At 41.9% G+C, this 23,168-nt stretch overlaps 1 protein-coding gene across 1 annotated transcript in view; it reads right to left on the reverse strand.

Moving 5' to 3' along the window:
- myo15b (myosin XVB) overlaps positions 1 to 23,168 on the reverse strand; it is a 278,965-nt gene that overhangs the window by 195,849 nt on the left and 59,948 nt on the right. The window contains exons 14-16 of the mRNA XM_059653562.1: positions 11,017 to 11,125; positions 9,308 to 9,483; positions 6,007 to 6,097 (exon numbers count right to left, since the gene is read on the reverse strand). Coding sequence (XP_059509545.1) covers positions 6,007 to 6,097; positions 9,308 to 9,483; positions 11,017 to 11,125 — 376 coding nt within the window. The remainder of the gene's footprint in view (positions 1 to 6,006; positions 6,098 to 9,307; positions 9,484 to 11,016; positions 11,126 to 23,168) is intronic.

Consider the following 23,168-nt stretch of genomic DNA (forward strand, 5'->3'; position numbering starts at 1 on the left):
TGACCCAAATGCCACTTGGAAGGGATTTTCAGGATTTTGACTCAACAACAATGAAGGAACAGTGACATATTTCCAAATCAGGATGGTGAGTGGCTTGGAGGGGAACATGAACGTAATGTTGTTCCCATAAGTCTGGTGCCCTTGTTCTTCTAGATGGAAGTAGCCGTTGGTTTGGAAGGTGCTGTCTGAGGATCTTTGGTGAATATCTGTAGAGCATCTTGTAGATAGTACAGACTGTTGTTACTCACAATCAGTGCTGGAGCGAGTGGATGCTTGTGGATGTAGTGCCAATCAAACTTAGAAGTATAGCAATGTTCTTTCATTGTTACTAAGTCAAATCTTTTAACCTCTTTCTCTAACAGCACTGTGCTGCACTTTGGAGGGAATTTGCAAAAAGTACAATGAATTAAATGGTTTAAAAAAACTTATAAGGAGTGTAGGAACAGAAGGTCGAGAACTAAAGTGAAGAAAACCTTAAATTGATGTGTCACTACTAAAATTGGCATATTCAGTTAGAGATCAAGGACTTTGCATTAGAAGAAAATTAGAAAAGTGCTTTTAAAAAACTTGAATTGGAATCAAAAGAGAAGAAAAAAGAAATTGAAAATACAGAGAATGAAAAGAAAAGAATAATGGAAAGGAAGGCGAAAGAAATATTTTTTAAAAATCAGAGGAGAAAGAAAAACAAATACAAATGAAGACGGAGAAAGAAAGAGAAAAAGTAATGGAAAGGAAAATGGAACTTAAAATGCCTGGAATTCAAAGAAGTAGGGAAATCACACAACATGGCTTGGCTAGAACAATATTTAGAATAAACTGAGAAAGAAGAGGCAGGAGTTCAGAAGATGATACTGATTCCAGAATATGTTTCTACTGGAATAAAACTCGATGTATTAATGCTAATTGCTGGAAATTAAATGGGCGACTTATTGCAGTAGTAGGAGCATCCAAGGAATCTTCAATAAAAAAGTCTCAGGAAAGGAATAAAAACCAAAAGAACTGGGGATGCTGTAAATCAGGAACAAAAACAGAAGTTGCTGGAAAAGCTCAGCACGTCTGAGGCTGCCTGCTCCCTCTCTTTAAAGCAAAGCCAGGACTATAGAACTAACTATATAAATGCATCAAGTGTAGTGCATAAGACTGGTGAGCTGCAAGTTCAGGTTGGAATCCGTCATTGTGGCAGTAACACAAACATGGATGTGGCAATGTGAGAATTCATTGTTTCATGTACAGGAAAATAAAGGTTTCAAAAAGACAGAGAAGAACAAAAGGGGAGCAGGAGGCAGTGTTGATTTGGAGAAAATATTGCAGCTTTTCAAAGAGGGTACGTCCTTAAGGGAGTAAGAACAGAATTACTTTGATTGGAGTTGAGAAGCAAAAGCGGTTTTTTATACTGGGGATTTCCTGTATGTCTCCAAATAATGAGCAAGAGGCAGAGGAGCAATTCACAAAGAAGTCACAGAGATGTGCAAGAACCACAAAGAATTTCTGAAAAGTGTTCAGGAAAACTTGGTCAGTATGCGTTGGGTTGAACTAGAAAGGCATTAGAATTTGCTGGACCTGGTGTGGGAGAATGAATGGGACAAGTGTATTGTCTTTGTCGGGGAACACTTGGGTAAAAGTAATCATCACATGATAAGGTTTAGATTAGTAATTGTGAAAAGCAAGGGGCAATATGAAGGGAATGTCTCAATGGAAGAGGACCAATTTCACTGTGATAAGAAGGGCTGTTGGTAAATAGTAAAATGGAACCAAAGACTGACAGGGAGAACTGTAATAAAACAATACATGATCTTTAAGGAAAAGAAACTTCAGAGATAATCAAGTTTCATCAAGGAGCAATGATAGAAAAACCAAAAACAGGGCTTTTTGCATGAGAGACAGAGAATAGAGATTCCCATGAAACAGAAAAAGATACAAAAACAAAGTTGCTGGAAAAGCTGAGCAGGTCTGGCAGCATCTGTGAAGAAAAAATCAACTTTAATGTTTCGGGGCCAGTGACCCTTCCTCAGAACTGAGGTAGTTGGGAAAATTATGTTTACATGGAGAAAATAGAGGGGGGAATGGGTTTAGTATACGATAGAATAGAGCCCAAAGAGAGAGAAAGGCAGTTGGATAGACAAAGGATTTGATAACAATCTGGCTACTTGTTGCAGCCAAATCGTCCCTCGTACAGACCCCAAACTCCAGCTCATTTGTAGTAACCACACCCCACTGCTTGAACAAACAGCAATGTAAACAGCAATGCAACTTGCTTTTAAGGACAGCAGTAATCCTTCAACAATCGTTAGTTTTTAAATAGGCCATTTTAAATAGACTTTTGCCCATTTTGTCCACAAACAAAAATAGAGAAAAATACATAGAATGGTGTCTCCAGTATCATACATGTTAGGTAGTGGGGAATCCCCAAACATCTATTAAACCTATGCCTTAAATTCCAATATTAGCTTTGAAGCTTGAGTTAACAGTGTTAATGGCTGTGTAGACCCCTTGCTTAAAACTAGAAATGGGAATCAGTATCTTTGAATAATTATGGATTTCTCAACAAGTTTTCCAGAGGTAGTAGAAAGTTAAGACAAAAATGGCAGTGGAAATGTTAGTTCAATTTTTAAAAAAAAAATGGAATTCCCAAAGAAGTACAAACTTCATGTCACTAAAAATGTCAAAGAAACAATGAACAGTTTGGGACTAAATCAATCACATCTTCTGGTTAGCATGCACAATCTCAAACACATTTAGAAGAATTTGTGGGTGGAATAAAGGTATTGGTGTTGAACACAGAGAGTCAGAGTGATAACTGATTTGGATAATAGCTTTATTCTCCTCTCTGTCTCTCCCTCTCTCTCTTTCTTTTCATAAACGGGATGAGGGCATCACTGGCTAGGCAGCATTTATTGCCCCTCCCTAATTAGAACATAGAACATTGAACATTACAGCACAGTACAGGCCCTTCGCCCACGATGTTGTGCCGACCTATTATCCTACTAAGATCAAACTATCCTGCATACCCTACATTATACTATCCTCCATATGCCTATCCAAGAGTCATTTAAACGTCTCTAAAGTATCTGTTTCCACTACCACTGCTGGCAGCACATTCCACATGCCCACCAATCTCTGTGTCAAGAAGTTACCTCCGACATCTCCCCTATACCTTCTTCCAATCACCTTTAAATTATGCCCCCTCGTAATAGTAACTTCTGCCCTGGGAAAAAGTCTCTGACTATCCACTCTATCTATGCCTTTCATCATCTTGTATACCTCTGTCAAGTCACCTCTCATCCTTCCTCGCTCCAATGAGAAAAGCTCCAGTTCCCTCAATGTTTCCTCATAAGACCTGCCCTCCAGTCCAGGCAGCATCCTAGTAAATCTCCTCTGCACCCTCTCTAAAACTTCCACATCCTTCCTAAAATGAGGCAGCCAGAATTGAACACAATATTCTAAGTGTGGTCTAAACAGAGGGCAGTTCAGAGTCAACCAAATCACTGAGGGTCTGGAATCAAATGTGGACCAGACCAGATAAGGATGGCAGTTTCCTTCTCTAAAGGACATTGGTGAACCTAATGGGTTTTTCCCAACAATTGATAATGGATTAAATGTTGTGGTTAGATTCTTAATTCCAGACATTTTTATTAAACTAACAGTTCCATGGAAGTGTATTTGGGCTTGAAACTCTTTCTTGCTCTGCGGATGTTGTTAGACTTGTTGAGTTTCTCCAGTACTTTCTTTCCAATTTTGTGTTTCATTTGGTCCTTCCCTGAACTAAAACCTTCCTAGCAAAACAATTTCTAATCCCATAATATTGTAATTTGCTTAGGTATTCCATTTGCTTTAAACATTTTTATTTTGCAATAATGCTCATACTCCTATGCTTTGCGCCTATTGGGGTAGACTTTCTTGCATCTTGTTGTTTTATGGAAGATTCTCACTTTCGTGGCTTTAATAGAGGATTCCTGTCTTTGGCAGCTTTAGCAGACTTTACAACTTTAAGGAAGTCACCTCAAAAATTTCCCTGTTAGATCTGGACTGCTCACATCTTTTATGATGCCTGATTCTCTGATTGCGAGTTTGTGTCTTGGTCCTGCTATTTCTATATTTCTCTGTTAGTACCTCACATATCTGTGGTGGTGATGCCCAATCTGATATGTAACATATTACATAGAATCTCACACTTTCAACACGCATCACAACATCATTTAAACTCTCCTCATTGTACAGGGATTTTTTTTCCATTTTGACTCACTCAATCTCTCATGTCCATTCTCTTACTATGTGAACTCAGACTTGGGACTACTCCCACAAACTGCCCTCTCATGATGTAGCCTGTATCGCTGCTTAGGAGCTGCAGATTTCTCTATTCTAATGCACCTCTGGCAATTCTTTGAAGTATTCTTCAGTGTTGAGTGCTGCTATAAGATTTTCTACTTCAGCATCCGGTAGACCTCCACTGATAATCTTCACAGCACTGCTCACCATGCTATATGTGTCATCAAACCAGTCTTCAGATCACCATTGCTACTCACCATGTTATATTTGCTATGATCAATACCTAAGTATAAATTTCCCTACAGTCTCCATGGTTCAGACAAGTTCAAAAAAATAAATTTGCTATAGTCTTACCAGACATAGAGTTACTCCGTAATTAGAGAGAGAGATACGACAGTTAACCTGAGGGTCACCATGCTTCAGACAAGAGGAGGGGTTGAGAAGGAGAATCCTTCATGGTGACTAGCCAGTGTGGGAATTCAGTCTATGCTGTTAGCTTCGCTCTACCTCACAAACCAGCCACCGAGGTGACTGAGGTAAATTGAACTCCAGATGAGAATAGACACCAGAGATAATAGGAACTATAGATGCTGGCGAATCCGAGATAGCAAGGTGTAGAGCTGGATGAACACAGCAGGCCAAGCAGCATCTTAGGAGCAGGAAAGCTGACATTTTGGGCCTAGACCCTTCATCAGAAATGTGGGAGGGGAAGGGGTTTCTGAAATAAATAGGAAGAGGGGGGAGGTGGATTGAAGATGCATAGAGGAGAAGATAGGTGGAGAGGAGACAGACAAGTCAAAGAGGAGGGGATGGAGCCAGTAAAGGTGAGTGTAGTTGGGGTGGTAGGGAAGAGATAGGTCAGTCCAGGGAGGACGGACAGGTCATGGGGCAGCCCAGCTTGTCCCCACCTCCCTAACCTGTTCTTCCTCTTACTTATCCCCTCCTCCCACCTCAAGCCGCATGCCTATTTCCTACCTACTAACCTCATCCCACCCCCGACCTGTCCGTCCCCCTGAACTGACCGATCTCCTCCTTACCTCCCCACCTACACTCACCTTCAATGGCTGTATCCCCGCCTCTTTGACTTATCTGTCTCCTCTCCACCTATCTTCTCCTCTATGCATCTTCGATCCACCTCCCCCTCTTTCCCTATTGATTTCAGAACCCCCTTCCCCTCCCCCATTTCTGATGAAGGTTCTAGGCCAGAAACGTCAGCTTTCCTGCTCCTAAGATTCTGCTTGGCCTGCTAAGAATAGACACCATCTGGTTTAATTAGAAGGGTCAAGGAAGTACAATATGTTGTATTTCTGTAATGGTTTCCATTTTAAACTGAGTTTTTACAGTCTCACAGAGATGTTAAGAGGATCCATTCTCAGGCCTGACTCCTTCAAGATCTCCACACTTTTACTTCTAATATCAACACACTGGGTGGTGTTTTTTGCACTCAATCAGTATTAGCCCTTTTAGGCCCATTTTACAGAAGAACATGTTTCCCATTATTTTTAATGATTATGTGAGCATTCATAAGTGAGTGATCCTAAATCCACGTACAGAAACACAGAAATTCCCTCCCTTATAATCAAGGTATATTGTTTGATGTCCAATGCCTTGCTAACTAAATGTGATGACTATGTGGAGGAAAAGAGGGAAAATGAGCTGAGCAGAGAGTAGATCAAGAGGAAAGGGGAAGGGACAGTGGAGATGAGGCTGACATCAGAAATGAGTCAATTAGTTTCTAACCTGTTTGCGCGTCCTGTGAGCAACTGCTTGTGAGATGACCAGTGCAGTTCCAAATTGCACAAAGGTCCTCTTCAATTTCTTGTAGCGTGTCCTTTTGTGGAGAAGTTGAAACATAATTTTAGAGAGCAGGACAGTGCGCACACACACACACACACACACACACACACACACACACACACACACACACACACACACACACACACACACACACACACACACACACCTGAGATGTCACTAAATCTATAATTCATGATCCTCTGAAGAGATCCACAACAGATCATTTCAGATATCATGGACTTTTCATGGGATGCAAATAGTGTCACTCAATTGTACTTCCATAATAGGAATGAGTCACTTTGTTGATCAATGTAGAGAGAACCAGGCCAGTAGTTCACAAGTGAACAGTTGACTAAGTTGGTCATTCACAGCAGTTGTTTTATATGGTTTCATACACAGCAAGGCAATATAAGGTATCTCACAAAGTGGCTGGGTGTTGTGTGGGGCTGTACGAATAGTCAACAGTCAGAGGTGAAGAATACTGTGGGCAAGAAGGGGAAACTGAACTCAATTGACCATGATAACACAATGTAGAGCTGGAGGAACATAGCAGGCCAGGCAGTATCAGAGGAACAAGAAAGCTGACATTTCAGGTTGGGACTATTCTTCAGAGATAGAAGTTTAGAAGGATGAGGGAGAATCTCATTGAAATTTATGGAATATTGAGAAGCTTGGATAGATTGGGTGTGGAGAAGGTATGTTGATTTGTAGGAAAGATGAGGAGGCACTCTCAGAGTGAAGGGATGATCCTTTAGAACTGAGAAGAGGGGAGACTTTCTTCAGCCAAAGGTCAGTGACTCTTTGGAACTTACTGCTGCAGATTCTGTGGAGGCCAAGTCATTGAGCGCATTGAAGACAGAGAAAGATAGGTTCTTGTTTAAATGGGGATCAAGGGCTATATGGAGAAGGCAGGAAAATGGTGTTGAGAAACATAATCAGCCAAGATCAAATGACAGAGCAGACTCGATGGTTGAATGGCCTAACTCTGCTCCTGTTTCAGTGGTCTCATGGTTTGCAAAGTGCATAACAGTCATGCCATGGGATTAGAAGGAAGGGAACTGAACTGCCAACAGCAGCATACTTATGATCTCAATTGTCTAAAACAAAGCTGATTTCAGCAATAACTTGCTCAGAAACAGGAAGTTTCTCAGCAAGCTAACTCTACCGCCTGATAGCCTCCTCTCAGCAGTTACCACCAAAGGTTAAGTAAATGATCAAGATGGTAGTAGAAGGGTATACTATGGGCAAAAAGGGAATTAACCACTCAAATGGGGAAATGGAAAACAGATTTTTTAAAAATTGAGAACTAGGTAAATGTTCAGTCTAAGTGTTGGGCACAAATCAGAAACAGCTAACATGTAGGTGCAGCAAGTAGCTATAAAAGCAAATTGTAAGTTAGTTTTTATTGCAGGGTGTTGGGAGGGAGGGGCATTTTCAGTATAAAGTAATGTAGTGTTGCTGAAATTGTCCAGGGTTTTGTTGAAACAAAACCTTGAGTACTATGTAAAAGTCTGGATGCTTGACCTAAGAGAGGATATACCTGACCTAAAGGGGGCAAATAGAGATTTACTAGACTGATTCTGGAGATGAGAGAGTTGTCCTCCGAGGAAAGAGTCAGTAGAATATGGGCCTAAAAACCTCCTCCACAATAACACGCAACACTGGAACACCAACCCCCACCAACCCAAGGACATGTCCTCAACCCCCTACCGAACTCCCTGTATATCTACAACTGTGTTACCAAATTCCAAACGAATACCATCTGGAAGTTTGCTGACAACACCACCATAATGGGACAAGTATCTAACAACAATGAGTCAAAATACAGAAGGGGGATAGAAGGCTTGGTGACATGTGCAAAGAAAACACTCTGTCTCTCAACGTCAGCAAAACTAAAGAACTGATCATTGACGTAAGAAAGAAAGGAGGAGAACACATCCCCATCTTCATCACAGGAACTGAAGTTTACAGAGTGAAGAGCATTAAGTTCCTCAGAGTGGCAATAACCAACAATCTGTCCTGGGTTTCCCACGTGGATGTGACAGTCAGAAAGGCACAACAACACCTCTTCTTCCTCAGGCAGCTCAGAAAATTTGCCATGTCCATAAGGTCCCTCACCAACTTCTACAGTTGCACCACTGAAACCACACTGTCTGGGTGCATAACGGCCTGGTACGGCAACTGCTCTGCCCAGGACCATAAGAAACTACAGAAGGTGGTGTGCACAGCCCAGTCCATCACAGGAACCAACTTCCCAACCATAGACTCCACTAACACATTCACTGCTGCAGAAAGGCAGCCAATATCATCAGAGACCCATCACGTCGTGATTATGACATCCCACAGCCTCATGCGTCAGAATACAGAAGCCTAAACAAATGTACGAACAGGTTCAGGAACAGTTTCTTTCTGGCTGTAATCAGACTGTTGAATGGACTCTCTAGCCTCAAATAATGTAACCTGCAATGCAACCTGTGTGTCTCTGAGTCTTTTAGATCTGTGCATCCTTTGCTTGCCGTCATCTGCCTATACCATTCATAAATGAAGCTTTTCACTGTATTTTGGTAAATGTAACAATAAAATCAATCAATTAATCAATCAATCTACCAATTTTATTCTGACAGTGTGTCCCCTGTTTCTACACTTGAAGGGTAAACATCCTTCTTATATCTACCCTGTAAGACTTGTGTACACTTCAAGGAAATGTCTTCTCATTCTTCGAAACTCTAAAGTATACACAAAGTCAGGAAGCTTTCTCACTAGCTGGAGAAATAGAGATCATAATTTTATGATAAGGGGTCAGTGTTGAGATGTTCAGAAAGTTCTTCATCTCAGGTGACGTGAATATTCAGAATTCCTGACCTCAGGGCGTTGCTGACGTTCAGTTGTTGAGTATATTCAAAACAGTGATAGATGGATCTTTGGATACAAACAGAATCATGGATGTGGCGTTCCAGCATGAAAGTGGTATTGATAAAGATCAGCCAAAGCCTTGTTGAATGATATTGTAGGATAAGGAGCCAAATGGCCTACTCCTGCTCCTATTCCTTATGCATCTTTGCAGAATAGACCAGATTTGACCTGGGCCAAGATCCATTGATTTGGTTGATAAAGGTACTCTTTGAGGCCATAGAAGCGTGTAGCTACAGGAAGACTATCATTCCCATAAGTGAGAGTTAGTGCCTCAAAAGCTTTGGAATATTTTACACATGCCACACTATTAAATGGTGCAGAGGAGGTTGACCTGGCCTGGTGTCCTCTGATATGAGATTGAATAATGACTATCTTCTGTTTGAAGATCTGGAAGTTTTTCCTGTTGATGAAGCCACGGATGTTTTTCTGAATGGTGACAGCTGCCCAGTTCTGGGTCTTCCGCCGACAATGTTCTAACTGATTGAAAAGCTCATTCTTCAAAAATACCTGTGGAAACAACAAACATATTGCCACTAAACTTGACGTCTTCATCAAGGCACCATTAATATACCCAAACAGATTGGTATCACCCTGTTTCTACTACTATATAGATTCTAGGCTTCTGTGAATAATTTTTATTGTCAGTTTCAACGATTTTCTCCATTATGTCTACTTCTCTATATCCCTTTGTTTCTCACTGGTCCTCTGACCACGATAACCCTTTCTCGCCAGCGTGTCTTTCAGTCTATACTCCTCTGTTCCCCAGTGCATCTCCCTTTCTATATCCCTCTGTTCCCATGTTTATCCCATTCTTCATCTTCCTTTGTTCTGGAATGTGTCCTTCTCTCTAAATGCTTCTATATCACAGCATGAATCCCGTCTGTAACCCTCTGTTACCCAGTATATCCCCCTCTTTATATCCCGCTGTTCCCAAGTTTGTCCCTTTCTCGATATCCCTTTATTGCTGGGTGTGTCCTCTCTCTAAATTCCTCTGTCTTCCAATGTTCTTCCTCTCTATATATCACTTTGTTTCCCACTGGATTCCCCTCATCATATCCCTATGTTTCCAAGTTTGTCCCTTTCTCTATATCTCCTTGTTCCCAAGCCTCTATTACCTCCTCATTCCTTATATCAATTTGCTCCAGAACCTCACAGTCCATCCTCTAAAATTCTGCACTTACACCCTCCTTCTTCTGAGTAAAGACAGATAGGAAGGACTGTACCAATGTCCTTTAGCTTTAACACAGATATCCCCTTGGTTACTTATAGCCTACTTATTCCCTGATTATTTTCGTCCCTATGATACACTTATAGAATATCTTGGGACTCTCACTAAATTTGCCTGCCAGTACTATTTCTTGCCCCATGAGGGTTCTTATAGGCTGGCACATTATATCCCAGTGTCTAAAAATGTAGTATACCCAATGGTGTGTGCCTTGAAGTGTTGTTATCTGGGGTCCAACATACAGGTTCTTTTACACAAGTGGTGAGCTGAATTAATCAGGTACGCACTCCAGTTGTCATATCATGTTGTCTCAATGTATAACCTGTTTGGTGAGTTTGCTGAGATTTAAGGCTGAACATCAATGAGTTGAGTTGAGTCATCGACATGGCATTTAGCAAGCTTTTAACTAATACATATCTCCTATATATATTCCAAAGTATGTACTTCCAGTGTGTCTTCAGGGTGCACACATTATACCAAAATAAAACAAAGAACTGCAGATGCTGGAGATCAGAAACAGAAATTACTGGAGAAACTCAGCATATCTGGCAGCTTCAATGGGAAGAAAGTAGAGTTAATGTTTCAAGGCCATTGATCTTTCACCAAAACGTCATCAGACTCTGTCCTGCACAACATGTAACTCCAGTGGAACAGCCAATACTCTAATTACTGAAGTTCTAAAGAAAAATCATATCGGGCTTGAAATGTTAACTCCATTTCTCTCTTACATTCTGCCAGACTTGCTGAGCTTCACCAGTACTTTCTGTTTGTTTCAGATTTTCAGCATCTTTAATGCTTTGCTTTTGTCCAGTTACCTTGGTGAGTCCAAGTTGATAAAGCCCCGGAGTACCCTCAGTGACCTTCTCGAGGATAGAAGAGCAGAACTCATTGTCCGAGCAATTCCCCTTCTGTAAAATGCTGTACCTACAGCGGGCAAGAAAAGCACACTGTGAGACAAGGAGCTGCACAATTTCCCCTAGCAACAAAACAATGGTTCCTTCTTACAGATGAACCTGAACACATTTAAATAATGAATAGACAGATTTCTAGAAAGTGTCAAGGGATAAAGGGACATTGGAGGAGTATGGCTTTGAGATGGAGCATCAGTCGTGATCATGTTGAATAGTAGAGTGGGCTTGATGGGTTGAAGGCCTAATCCTGCTTCTATTTCTATGTTTGTACTTCCACTGCTCTCCGGGGAAAAGTGTTGCAGAGATTTATGACCCTCTCAGAGAAAGAAAAGTCCTCCTCATCTCCATCTTAAATGGAATATGCATTGTTTTTAAAAATTGACGTCTAGTTCTGGTTTGCAAGGAGACACTTCCTTTCAGCACCCAACCTGGCAATGACCATCAGTGTCTTATAAGACCATCTCTCATTCTTCTGAACTCCAGTGGTTACAGGATCAGCCTGTCTAACATTTCTGCACGAGTCAAATCTACCCAGCTCAGTTACCATTTGATGACATTTTGTCTGAACTACTTCTAACACGTTTAAGTCCTTTCTTAAACCAAAACTATATACTCCACTCCAGCTATGACCTCATCAACACTGTAAACAAATGTAGCAAGACATTATTACTTCTATATTCCTTTCCCTTTTCAATAACTGACAATATTCCATTTGCCTTTCTAATTACTTGCTGTATCTGCAGAAGAACATTCTGCACCATAACACCCAGATACCTCTTCACAACTAAATTCTGTAATCTCTCTCCAATGAGATTCTATATTGTTTATCTATTGCTCTTGTCAAAGTGGACAAGTTCACATTTTCCAACATTATACTCAATCTGTCGAATCTTTACCCACTGATGCCTAATGTCTTCTTCATAAATTACAATTTAGAACATAGAACATAGAACAGTACAGCACAGAACAGGCCCTTCAGCCCACAATGTTGTGCCGACCATTGATCCTCATGTATGCACCCTCAAATTTCTGTGACCATATACATGTCCAGCAGTCTCTTAAATGACCCCAATGACCTTGCTTCCACAACTGCTGCTGGCAACGCATTCCATGCTCTCACAACTCTCTGCGTAAAGAACCTGCCTCTGACATCCCCTCTATACTTTCCACCAACCAGCTTAAAACTATGACCCCTCGTGCTAGCCATTTCACAATATACTTTCCTACCTACTTTCGTATCATCAGCAAATTTAGAATCCATACATTCAGTTCCTTCGTCTAAGTCAATAATATAAATTGTAATAATTGACATCCCAACTCTATTCCCTGTGGTAGACCATTCATTTGATCATGCCAACCCGAAAACTGCCCTTTTATCCCTATTTCCTGCTTCTTAATAGTTGACCAACCCTCTGTCCATGCTAATAAAGTGTGAAGCTGGATGAACACATCAGGCCAAGCAGCATCTCCTGAGATGCTGCTTGGCCTGCTGTGTTCATCTAGCTTCACACTTTATTATCTTGAATTCTCCAGCATCTGCAGTTCCCATTACCTCTGTCCATGCTAACAGGTTACCCCTGAAATATTAGCTCTTATTTTGCTTAGTAACCTTTGATATGGTGTGTTGTCAAATACCTTCTGGAAATCTAAGTACTTTATATTGCTGATTCCCTTTTATCCAAGTTGCTTGTTTGTTCCTCAAAGAAGTCTAATGAATAAGTTAAACATGATTTCCCTTTTATGAAACGATGGTGGGCTGAACCTGGTGTTCTGGTGATGGCATAAGGTAGATTTAATAAGTGATCTCAAAGTAAAAGGTCTGTGAGAAACCAGTGACATGGTCGAATTTAGCATTCAGTCAGAGAGGAACTTGAGTTGGAAATGAAAGCACTAAATTTAAGTAAGAGTAATTACAAAGAAATGAATGCAGACTGAACTGGAGAAGAAACACCGCAAAAGGAGTTTAGCAGCAAGGACAGTAGAGGAACACTTGCAGAATTTCAAGAAAATAGTTATGGCTCACAACAAATATATATCCCAGTGAGAAAGAAGAATTCCAAGAACAAGCCAACCCTGCTTAACTAGGGATGTTAAGGATAGCATTAAATCGAAAGAAAAAAAGATTGTGGTGAAAATTAGTGGTAAGCCAGAGGATTAGAAAAGTTTTAAAAACCAACAAAAGGCAACCAAAGTAATATTAGAGGGAGAAAAAACAAACTTTGAGGGCAACCTTGTAAGTAATTTCAAGATAGACATTCAGAGTTTTCTTAAATATATATAAGGAAGAGAGAGCTCAAAGTGAATGTCCCTTGGAGAATGAAGCTGAGGAATTAATAATAGGGAACCAGAAAATGGCAGAAAAGCTGAATAAGTACTCACAGCACAAATACTAAAAGCATTACAAAACTACTAAATATTTAAGGGAAAACAAGGAGGAAATTAATCGGGCTAAAGTCCAATATGTTCCCTGGACTTGATGGGATGAATCCTTGGATTTTAAGGGACGTAGCTACAGACATTGTGGATGCACTGGTAGTAATCTTCCAAGAATCCTTAGATTCTGGGAAGTATGGAGCATTGGAAAACTGTCAATGTAACGTCTTTATTCAAGAAGTGAGCGAAACAAAAAAAGGTAAAAATAGGCCAGTTAGCTCACTGTAAGAATAAAAACAAATGTGTTTTGCTAACACTATACAAAAGAACATAGAACATAGAACAGGACTGCACTGTACAGGCCCTTTGGCCCATGATGCTATGCTGACTTATTATCCTAGTAAGGTCAATCTACCCTGCATACCCTACGTTTTACTATCCTCCATGTGACTATCCAAGAGTCATTTAAAAGTCTTTAAAGTATCTGATTCCACTACCACGGTGGCAGTGCGTTCCACACACCCACCACTCTCTGTGTAAAGAAGATACCGTTGACATCTCTCCTATACCTTTCTCCAATCACCTTAAAATTATGCCCCATTGTAATAGTCATTTCCGCCCTGAGAAAAAGTCTCTGACTATCCACTCGATCTATGCCTCATCTTCATGTACACCTCTATCAAGACACCTGTCATCTTTCTTTGCCCTAATGAGAAAAGCCCTAGCTCTCTCAATGTTTCCTCATAAGACCTGCTCTCCAGTCCAGGCAGCATCTTGGTAAATCTCCTCTGCACCCTCTCTAAAGCTTCCACATCCTTCCTAGAATGCGGCGACCAGAATTTTTTTTTCCTATTCATTTTGTGGGAAGTGGGCGTCGCTGGCTGGCCACCATTTTTTGCCCATCCCTGGTTAGAACATAGAACAGAGAAGATAGAAAAGTACAGCACAGTACAGGCCCTTCGGCCCACGATGTTGTGCCGTGGAATAATCCTAATCCAAAAATAAAATAACCTAACCTACATTCTCCTCAATTCACTGCTGTCCATGTGCATGTCCAGCAGTCGCTTAAATGTCACGAATGACTCTGCTTCCACGACTACCACTGGTAAACTATTCCATGTGCTCACAACTCTCTGGGTGAAGAACCTCCCTCTGACGTCTCCTTTATACCTTCCTCCTAACATCTTAAAACTATGACCCCTCGTGGCAGTCAATCCTGCCTTGGGGAAAAGTCTCTGGCTATCGACTCTATCCATGCCTCTCCTTACCTTGTACACCTTGTACACCAGTTGCCCTCAAGAAGGTGGGAGTGAACTGTCTTCTTGAACTGCTGCAGGCCTCCTGCTGTGGGTTGACCCACAATGCTATTGGGGAGGGAATTCTAGGATTTTGACCCAGTGACAGTGAAGGAACAGCAATATATTTCCAAGTCAGGATGGTGAGTGACTTGGAGGGGAACTTGGAGGTGGTGGTGTTCCCATATATCTGCTGCCCTTGTTCTTCTAGATGGAAGTGGTTGTGGGTTTAGAAGGTGGTGTCTGAGGACCTTTGGTGAATTTCTGCAGTGCATCTTGTAGATAGTACACACTGCTGCTACTGAGCGTCAGTGGTGGAGGGAGTGGATGCTTGTGGATATATTGCCAATCAAGTGGCTGCTTTGTCCTGGATGGTGTCAAGCTTCTTGAGTGTTGTGTGGGGCTTCCCGGTAAGTGAGGAGAATTCCATCACACTCTTGACTTGTGCCTTGTAGATGGTGGACAGGCTTTAGGGAGTTAGGAGGAGAGTTACTTGCCACAGTATTCCCAGCTTCTGGCCTGTTTATGTAGCCGCACTGTTAATGTCGTGAGTCCAGTTGAGTTTCTGGTCAATGGTAACCTGCAGGATATTGATAATGGGTGATTCAGTGAATGGTAACACCATTGAATGTCCGGGGCAGTGGTTAGATCGTCTCTTATTGGTGCTGGACATAGCCTGGCATTTGTGTGGCATGAATGTCACTTGCCACTTGTGAGCCCAAGCCTGGATATTGTCCAGATCTTGCTGCATGTGAATATGGACTATTTCAGTATCTGAGGAGTTGCGAATGGTGCTGAACATTGTGCAATCATCGGCAAACATTCCCACTTCTGACCTTATGATGGAGGGAAGGTCATTGATGAAGCAGCTGAAGATGTTTGGGCCTAAGGCACTACCTTGAGGAACTCCTGCAGCGATGTCCTGGAGCTGAGGTGATTGACAACTACAGCCGTCTTCCTATGTGTGAGGTATAGCTCCGACCATTGGAGAGTTTTCCCCCTCATGCCCATTGATTCTAATTTTCCTAGGGACAATATTCCAAGAGTGGTCTAACCAGGGTTTTATAGACCTACAGCATAACCTCATGGCTAACATCTTAAACTCAATTCCCCTGCCAATGAAAGCCAACACACCATACACCTTCTTCATAACCCTATCAACTTGGGTGGCAACTTTGAGGGGTCTACGGACGTGGACTCCAAGATCCCTCTGTTCCCCAACACTGCCAAGAATCCTGCCATTATCCCTGTATTCTGCATTCAAATTCGACCTTCCAAATTGAATCACTTCACACTTATCTGGTTTGAATTCCATCTGCCATTTCTTTGCTTAGCTCAATGTCCTATTGCAACCTACAACAGCCTTCCATGTTGTCCACAACTCCACCAACCTTCGTGTCATCAGCAAATGCACTAGTGTACCCTTTCACTTCCTCATCCAAGTCATTTCTAAAGATCACAAAGAGCAGAGGTTCCAGAACAGATCCCTGCGGAACACCACTGGTCACCGAGCTCCAGGCTGAGTACTTTCAATCTACTATCATCTTCTGTATTCGGGTTTGTATCCAATCAACCAAATTTCCCTGAATTCCATGCCTCCTTACTTTCTGAATGAGCCTACCATGGGGAACCTTATCAAATGCCTTGCTAAAATCCATATACACCATATCCACTGCTCTGCCTTCTTCAATGTGTTTTATCACATCCTCAAAGAATTCAATAAGACTGGTGAGGCATGACCTTCCCCTCATAAAGCCATGCTGATTATTTCTAATCAAACTGTGCTTTTCCAAATTATCATAAATACCATCTCTCAGAATCCTCTCCAATAATTTTACCCACCACAGATGTAAGACTGACTGGTCTGTAATTCCCAGGATTATCCTTATTCCATTCCAGCCCAAACTTCAAAATCTCCCCTCCCCCGAGGCATCCCAAGCCAGCCCAGCTCATCGCCGCCTCACTAACCTGTCCTTCCTCCTACTTATCCCCTCCTCCCACCTCAAGTTGCACCCCCATCTCCAACCTGCTAACCTTATCTTGCACCCCCCCCCCCCCGACCTGCCTGTCCTCCCTGGACTGACCTATCTCCTCCCTAACTCACCATCTACACTCACCTTCACTGGCTCCATCCCCGCCTCTTTGACCTGTCTGTCTCCTCTTCACCTATCTTCTCATCTATCCACCTTCCATCCATCTCCTCCTCTCTCCCTATTTATTTCAGAGCCCCCTTCCCCACCTCTATTTCTGAAGAAGGGTCTAGGACTGAGACGTCAGCTTTCCTACTCCTCTGATGCTGCTTGGCCTGCTGTGTTCATCCAGTTCTACACCTTGTTATCTCAGATTCTCCAGCATCGGTAGTTCCTACTATCTCTGACTTATCTATCCTCATGTTTTTCAAAATTTCTAGAACTTCCTACATCAACCTGTTCTAGCATATCTGCTTGGTTCATGCTGTTCTCACAAACATCAAGGTCCCTATCACTGGTGAACATTGAAGCAAAGTATTCATTAAGGATCTCTCCTACTTCTTTTGATTCTGTGCACATGTTCCCTCCACTATCCTTGATTGGCTTGACCCTCATTCTGACCCTCCTCTTGATTCTCACATAAGCATGGAACACCTTGGGGTTTTCCTTGATCCAACCCGCCAAGGCTTTTTCATTCACCCTCTAGCTCTAAGTCCATTCTTCAGTTCCTTCCAGGTTACCTTGTAGCCCTCTAGAGCCCTGTCTGATCCTTGCTTCCTCAACCTTAAGTAAGCTTCCTTCTTCCTCTTGACTAGATGTCCCACATGACTTGTCATTCCAAGGTTCCTTCACCTTACCATCTTTTCCTTGCCTCAGTGGGACAAACCTATCCGGTACTCATAGCAGCTGCTCCCTAAATAATCTCCACATTTCTGTTGTGCATTTCCCTGTGAACATCTGTTCCCAATGCTCTGGAGGTCTTGCCTACTCGCATTGTAATTCCCCCTCCCCCAATTAAATACTTTTCCATATCATCTGCTCCTATCCCTCTCCATGACTAGTAAAGGTCAGGGAGTTGTGATCACTATCACCAAAATGCTCTCACACCAAGAGATATGACACTTGCCCAGGTTTATTGCCAAGCACCAAAACCAACATGGCCCCTCTCTCATTGGCCCATCTATATATTGAGTCAGAAATCCTTCCTGGACACACCTGACAAAATCTACTCCATCCAAACTATTTGCACTTAGGAAGTTCCGTCAATATTAGCGAAGTTGAAGTCCCCCATGACAACAACCCTATTACTTTTGCACCTTTCCACAATCTGTCTCCCAATGTGTTCCTCACTGTCTCTGTTGCTACCGGGGGGCCTGTAGAAAACTCCCAAAAAAGTGACTGCTCCTTTCCTGTTTCTGACTTCCACCTATACTGACTCAGTTGACAAACCCTCCTCGATGACTTCCCTTTCTGCAGCTGTGATACCAACCCTGATTAGCAAAGCTACTCCCCCACCTCTTTCATCTCCATCCCTATTTCTTTTGAAATATCTATACCCTGGAACATCCAACAATCATTTTGGCCCCTGTGTTATCCAAGTCTCTGTAACAGCCACAACATCATAGTTTCAAGTACTGATCTATGCTCTAAGTTCATCACCCTTATTCCTGACACTTCTTGTGTTAAAATAGACACATTTCAACCCATCGCACTGATTGCAATTTTGCCCTATCAACTGTTTATCCTTCCTCACAGGCTCTCTGCATGCTGTATCTGCCTGTACCAGCTACCTTGTCCTCTGATCCATAGCTTCGGTTCCCATCACCCTGCCAAACAAGTTTAAACCCTCCCAAAGGGCTCTAGCAAACCTCCCGCTCAGGATATTGGGGAAGTTGAAGTCACAAGGCACAAGTTAGACCACAGCTAGAACACTGTGAACAGTTTGAGGCCCCTTATCGAAGGAAAGAAATACTGGCTTTGGAGGCAGTACAATGAAGTTCACGATGTTGATCATAAGTATGAAGGAATTGTGATTGCTCTTGTGGGAGAATCTAGGGCTGGAAGGCACAATCTCAGATAAAGCAATCACCCTTATAAGACAAAGATGGGGAATATCTTCCCTCAGAAATGTTTAATCTGAGGAAATCTTTACCTTAGCATGCTGTAGAGACTAGATAGTTAAGTACAGATAGTCAGATTTTTAATCCAGAGGGGGAACATTTCCTGTCTCAAAACTTTCACTTGAAGAATTGCATCATACACTATCTTTTTTTGTTTAAAAACCGAGAGAGCTGCAGACGCTGTCAATCGGGAACAAAAACAAAGTTGCTGGAAAAGCTCAGCAGTTCTGAGAAAGTGTCACCGGACCCGAAACGTTAATTCTGTTTTCTCCACAGATGCTGCCAGACCTGCTCAGCTTTTCCAGCAACTTTGTTTTTGTATCTTTTTCTGTTTCATTGGAATCTCTATTCTCCATCTCCCCCATCATGCAAAAAACTATGTTTTTGGTTTTTCTATCATTGCTCCTTGATGAAACTTGATTATCTCTGAAGTTTCTTTTCCTTAAAGATCATGTATTGTTTTATTACAGTTCTCCCTGTCAGTCTTTGGTTCCATTTTACTATTTACCAACAGCCCTTCTTAGCACAGTGAAATTGGTCCTCTTCCATTGAGACATTCCCTTCATATTGTCCCTTGCTTTTCACAATTACTAATCTAAACCTTATCATGTGATGATTACTTTTACCCAAGTGTTCCCCAACAAAGACAATACACTTGTCCCATTCATTCTCCCACACCAGGTCCAGCAAATTCTAATGCCTTTCTAGTTCAACCCAACGCATACTGACCAAGTTCGCCTGAACACATTTCAGAAATTCTTTGTGGTTCTTGCACATCTCTGTGACTTCTTTGTGGATTTGCTCCTCTGCCTCTTGCTCATTATTTGGAGACATACAGGAAATCTCCAGTATAAAAAACCGCTTTTGCTTCTCAACTCCAATCAAAGTAATTCTGTTCTTACTCCCTTAAGGACGTACCCTCTTTGAAAAGCTGCAATATTTACTCCAAATCAACACTGCCTCCTGCTCCCCTTTTGTTCTTCTCTGTCTTTTTGAAACCTTTATATTCCTGTACATGAAACAATGAATTCTCACATTGCCACGTCCATGTTTGTGTTACTGCCACAATGACGGATTCCAACCTGAACTTGTAGCTCACCAGTCTTATGCACTACACTTGATGCATTTGTATAGTTAGTTCTATAGTCCTGGCTTTGCTTTAAAGAGAGGGAGCAGGCAGCCTCAGACGTGCTGAGCTTTTCCAGCAACTTCTGTTTTTGTTCCTGATTTACAGCATCCCCAGTTCTTTTGGTTTTTATTCCTTTCCTGAGACTTTTTTAATTGAAGATTCCTTGGATGCTCCTACTACTGCAATAAGTCGCCCATTTAATTTCCAGCAATTAGCATTAATACGCCCAGTTTTATTCCAGTAGAAACATATTCTGGAATCAGTATCATCTTCTGAACTCCTGCCTCTTCTTTCTCAGTTTATTCTAAATATTGTTCTAGCCAAGCCATGTTGTGTGATTTCCCTACTTCTTTGAATTCCAGGCATTTTAAGTTCCATTTTCCTTTCCATTACTTTTTCTCTTTCTTTCTCCGTCTTCATTTGTATTTGTTTTTCTTTCTCCTCTGATTTTTAAAAAATATTTCTTTCGCCTCCCTTTCCATTATTCTTTTCTTTTCATTCTCTGTATTTTCAATTTCTTTTTTCTTCTCTTTTGATTCCAATTCAAGTTTTTTAAAAGCACTTTTCTAATTTTCTTCTAATGCAAAGTCCTTGATCTCTAACTGAATATGCCAATTTTAGTAGTGACACATCAATTTAAGGTTTTCTTCATTTTAGTTCTCGACCTTCTGTTCCTACACTCCTTATAAGTTGTTTTAAACCATTTAATTCATTGTACTTTTTGCAAATTCCCTCCAAAGTGCAGCACAGTGCTGTTAGAGAAAGAGGTTAAAAGATTTGACTTAGTAACAGTGAAAGAACATTGCTATACTTCTAAGTTTGATTGGCACTACATCCACAAGCATCCACTCGCTCCAGCACTGATTGTGAGTAACAACAGTCTGTACTATCTACAAGATGCTCTACAGATATTCACCAAAGATCCTCAGACAGCACCTTCCAAACCAACGGCTACTTCCATCTGGAAGAACAAGGGCACCAGACTTATGGGAATAACACCACGTTCAAGTTCCCCTCCAAGCCACTCACCATCCTGATTTGGAAATATGTCACTGTTCCTTCATTGTTGTTGAGTCAAAATCCTGAAAATCCCTTCCAAGTGGCATTTGGGTCAACTCACAGAAGGTGGACTGCAGCAGTTCAAGGAGGCAGCTCATCACCACCTTTTAAAGAGAGGGAGCAGGCAGCCTCAGGGTGGTGCTGGCAGTAAGAGAGGGAGCAGGCAGCCTCAGGGTAGGTAGCAGTGAGAGAGGGAGCAGCCATCCTCAGGGTGGTGCCGGCAGTGAGAGAGGGAGCAAGCAGCCTCTGGGTAGGTGGCAGTGAGAGAGGGAGCAGGCAGCCTCAGGGTGGTGACAGCCGTGAGAGAGGGAGCAGGCAGCCTCTGGGTGGTGCCAGCAGTGAGAGAGGGAGCAGGCAGCCCCCTGGTGGTGCCAGCAGTGAGAGAGGGAGCAGGCAGCCTCTGGGTGGTGCTGGCAGTGAGAGAGGGAGCAGGCAGCATCAGGGTAGGTGGCAGTGAGAGAGGGAGCAGGCAGCCCCGTGGTGATGGCAGCGGTGAGTTCTCATGAGGAGTGCTGGCCCAGCATAACTAGGCGCTATGGACTGTAGTGCAAATTTTTAACTGTGTCTCTCTGTCTTTCTACTTTTCAGTAAGGACTGCAATGCTTAACCTTTTCATCATTTTTTTCATTTTTCTGCTTTGCACTTAAGAATCTGTACCTGGGTACATTTGTACCTAAGATGGTGCCATAAGTGGTGACTGGTAAACTTGTCACTGTACTCATGTGAGAACATGTGACATTGAACTTAATTCTAATTCGCATATTGTTAAATAGCCCCTTCGTATGTAGAAGTAAATAACCCTAGCCACATAATGATGCTGTCAGATACCACACCTTTAGTGGTCAGGTTCTTTCTTATTTAAGCGACATGTAACAGAAAGCAGAGAATATCAGTGATGGAACAGGGCGCAGGTTCATTCACCATCCTAACTCAGAAATATATCTCTATTCCTTCGCTGTCACTGGATGAAAATCCTTGAAGTTTCTTCCTAACAAGACTGTGGGTACACCTACACCAAATGGACTGCAGTGAGGGTGGAAGAAGGCAGTGCACCATCACCAAAGACAACTCGGGATATGCAGTAGGTGCTGGCCCCGCCAGTAGTGCCCACGTATCCTCAATTAATTTAGAAAAAGATGATGCTAAACAAGCAAACAGAAAATTGCAAAACCAGATTGCGTAGAGAAAGACATGGCAAATTAAGCCTAACATTTTTGGCACAAAATATAACAAATGGGAAAATGCTGTAATTGGGCAATTCCTGTGAAATTTCAATGAACAAAAGTTCCATGCAGAACTAAACTGCATAAATGAAACTAAAATGAGCAAAAATGGTAGGTTGGTAATATCAGAAGGAGTGCAGGATATAAATATTGAGAAGACATTACATCGGTTTGTGAAAAATAAAGAGTAGGGAGTTTCATCATGGCTTGACAAATATTCGCCAAACAATCAACATGACCAAAAACACTGCCTAATTCAACATATCATTTGTTCTTTGTAGGCCATGACATATAGTGTTACCGTGACAGTCATTACATGAAAAGGTTACTGGGGATAGCTTGGATTATTCTGAGGATGTGAAAAAGTACTGTATGTATATACAGTTGAATTCTTCATTGTGTTCTTTTGTTCTATCTCTTTGTTCCCTTTAGCAGCCTCTTGGTTCTATCAAGCATTAGAAGTTCACTGTAAAGTGGAAAATTTCTTCATCTGTAGGTGAAAGACCAATGGAGAGGAGATAGTAAGGGATAGTAAGGGATTTGGGATCCAGTCCCCACTGACATGGTGATTTTCTGATGAGATCAGGGTAGATTCACTCTTTGAAGCCAATCCCTTCCACCCTAATGTCATCAGAAGGGCTGGAATGGTGACATGGTGTTATCTACCTCTAGTTAATTTTTACACGGACAACTTTGAAGCAGGGCTACATGAGCAATCAGAATATGGTCCTTAAAGTTGGATTGCCAGTGGTGATCAATAATTTGTTCTTAGGAACATGACAATGGGACAATGACAATGGGACAATTTTATGGAAGATTTTAATGCAAAAGATTATCCTTGGTCACAAAAATCCCTCTGACTTCTTGTGCCCTACAAAGTTTAGAAA

Source organism: Stegostoma tigrinum, chromosome 22 (genome assembly GCF_030684315.1).
Source record: "Stegostoma tigrinum isolate sSteTig4 chromosome 22, sSteTig4.hap1, whole genome shotgun sequence".
Classification (NCBI taxonomy): Eukaryota; Metazoa; Chordata; class Chondrichthyes; order Orectolobiformes; family Stegostomatidae; genus Stegostoma; species Stegostoma tigrinum.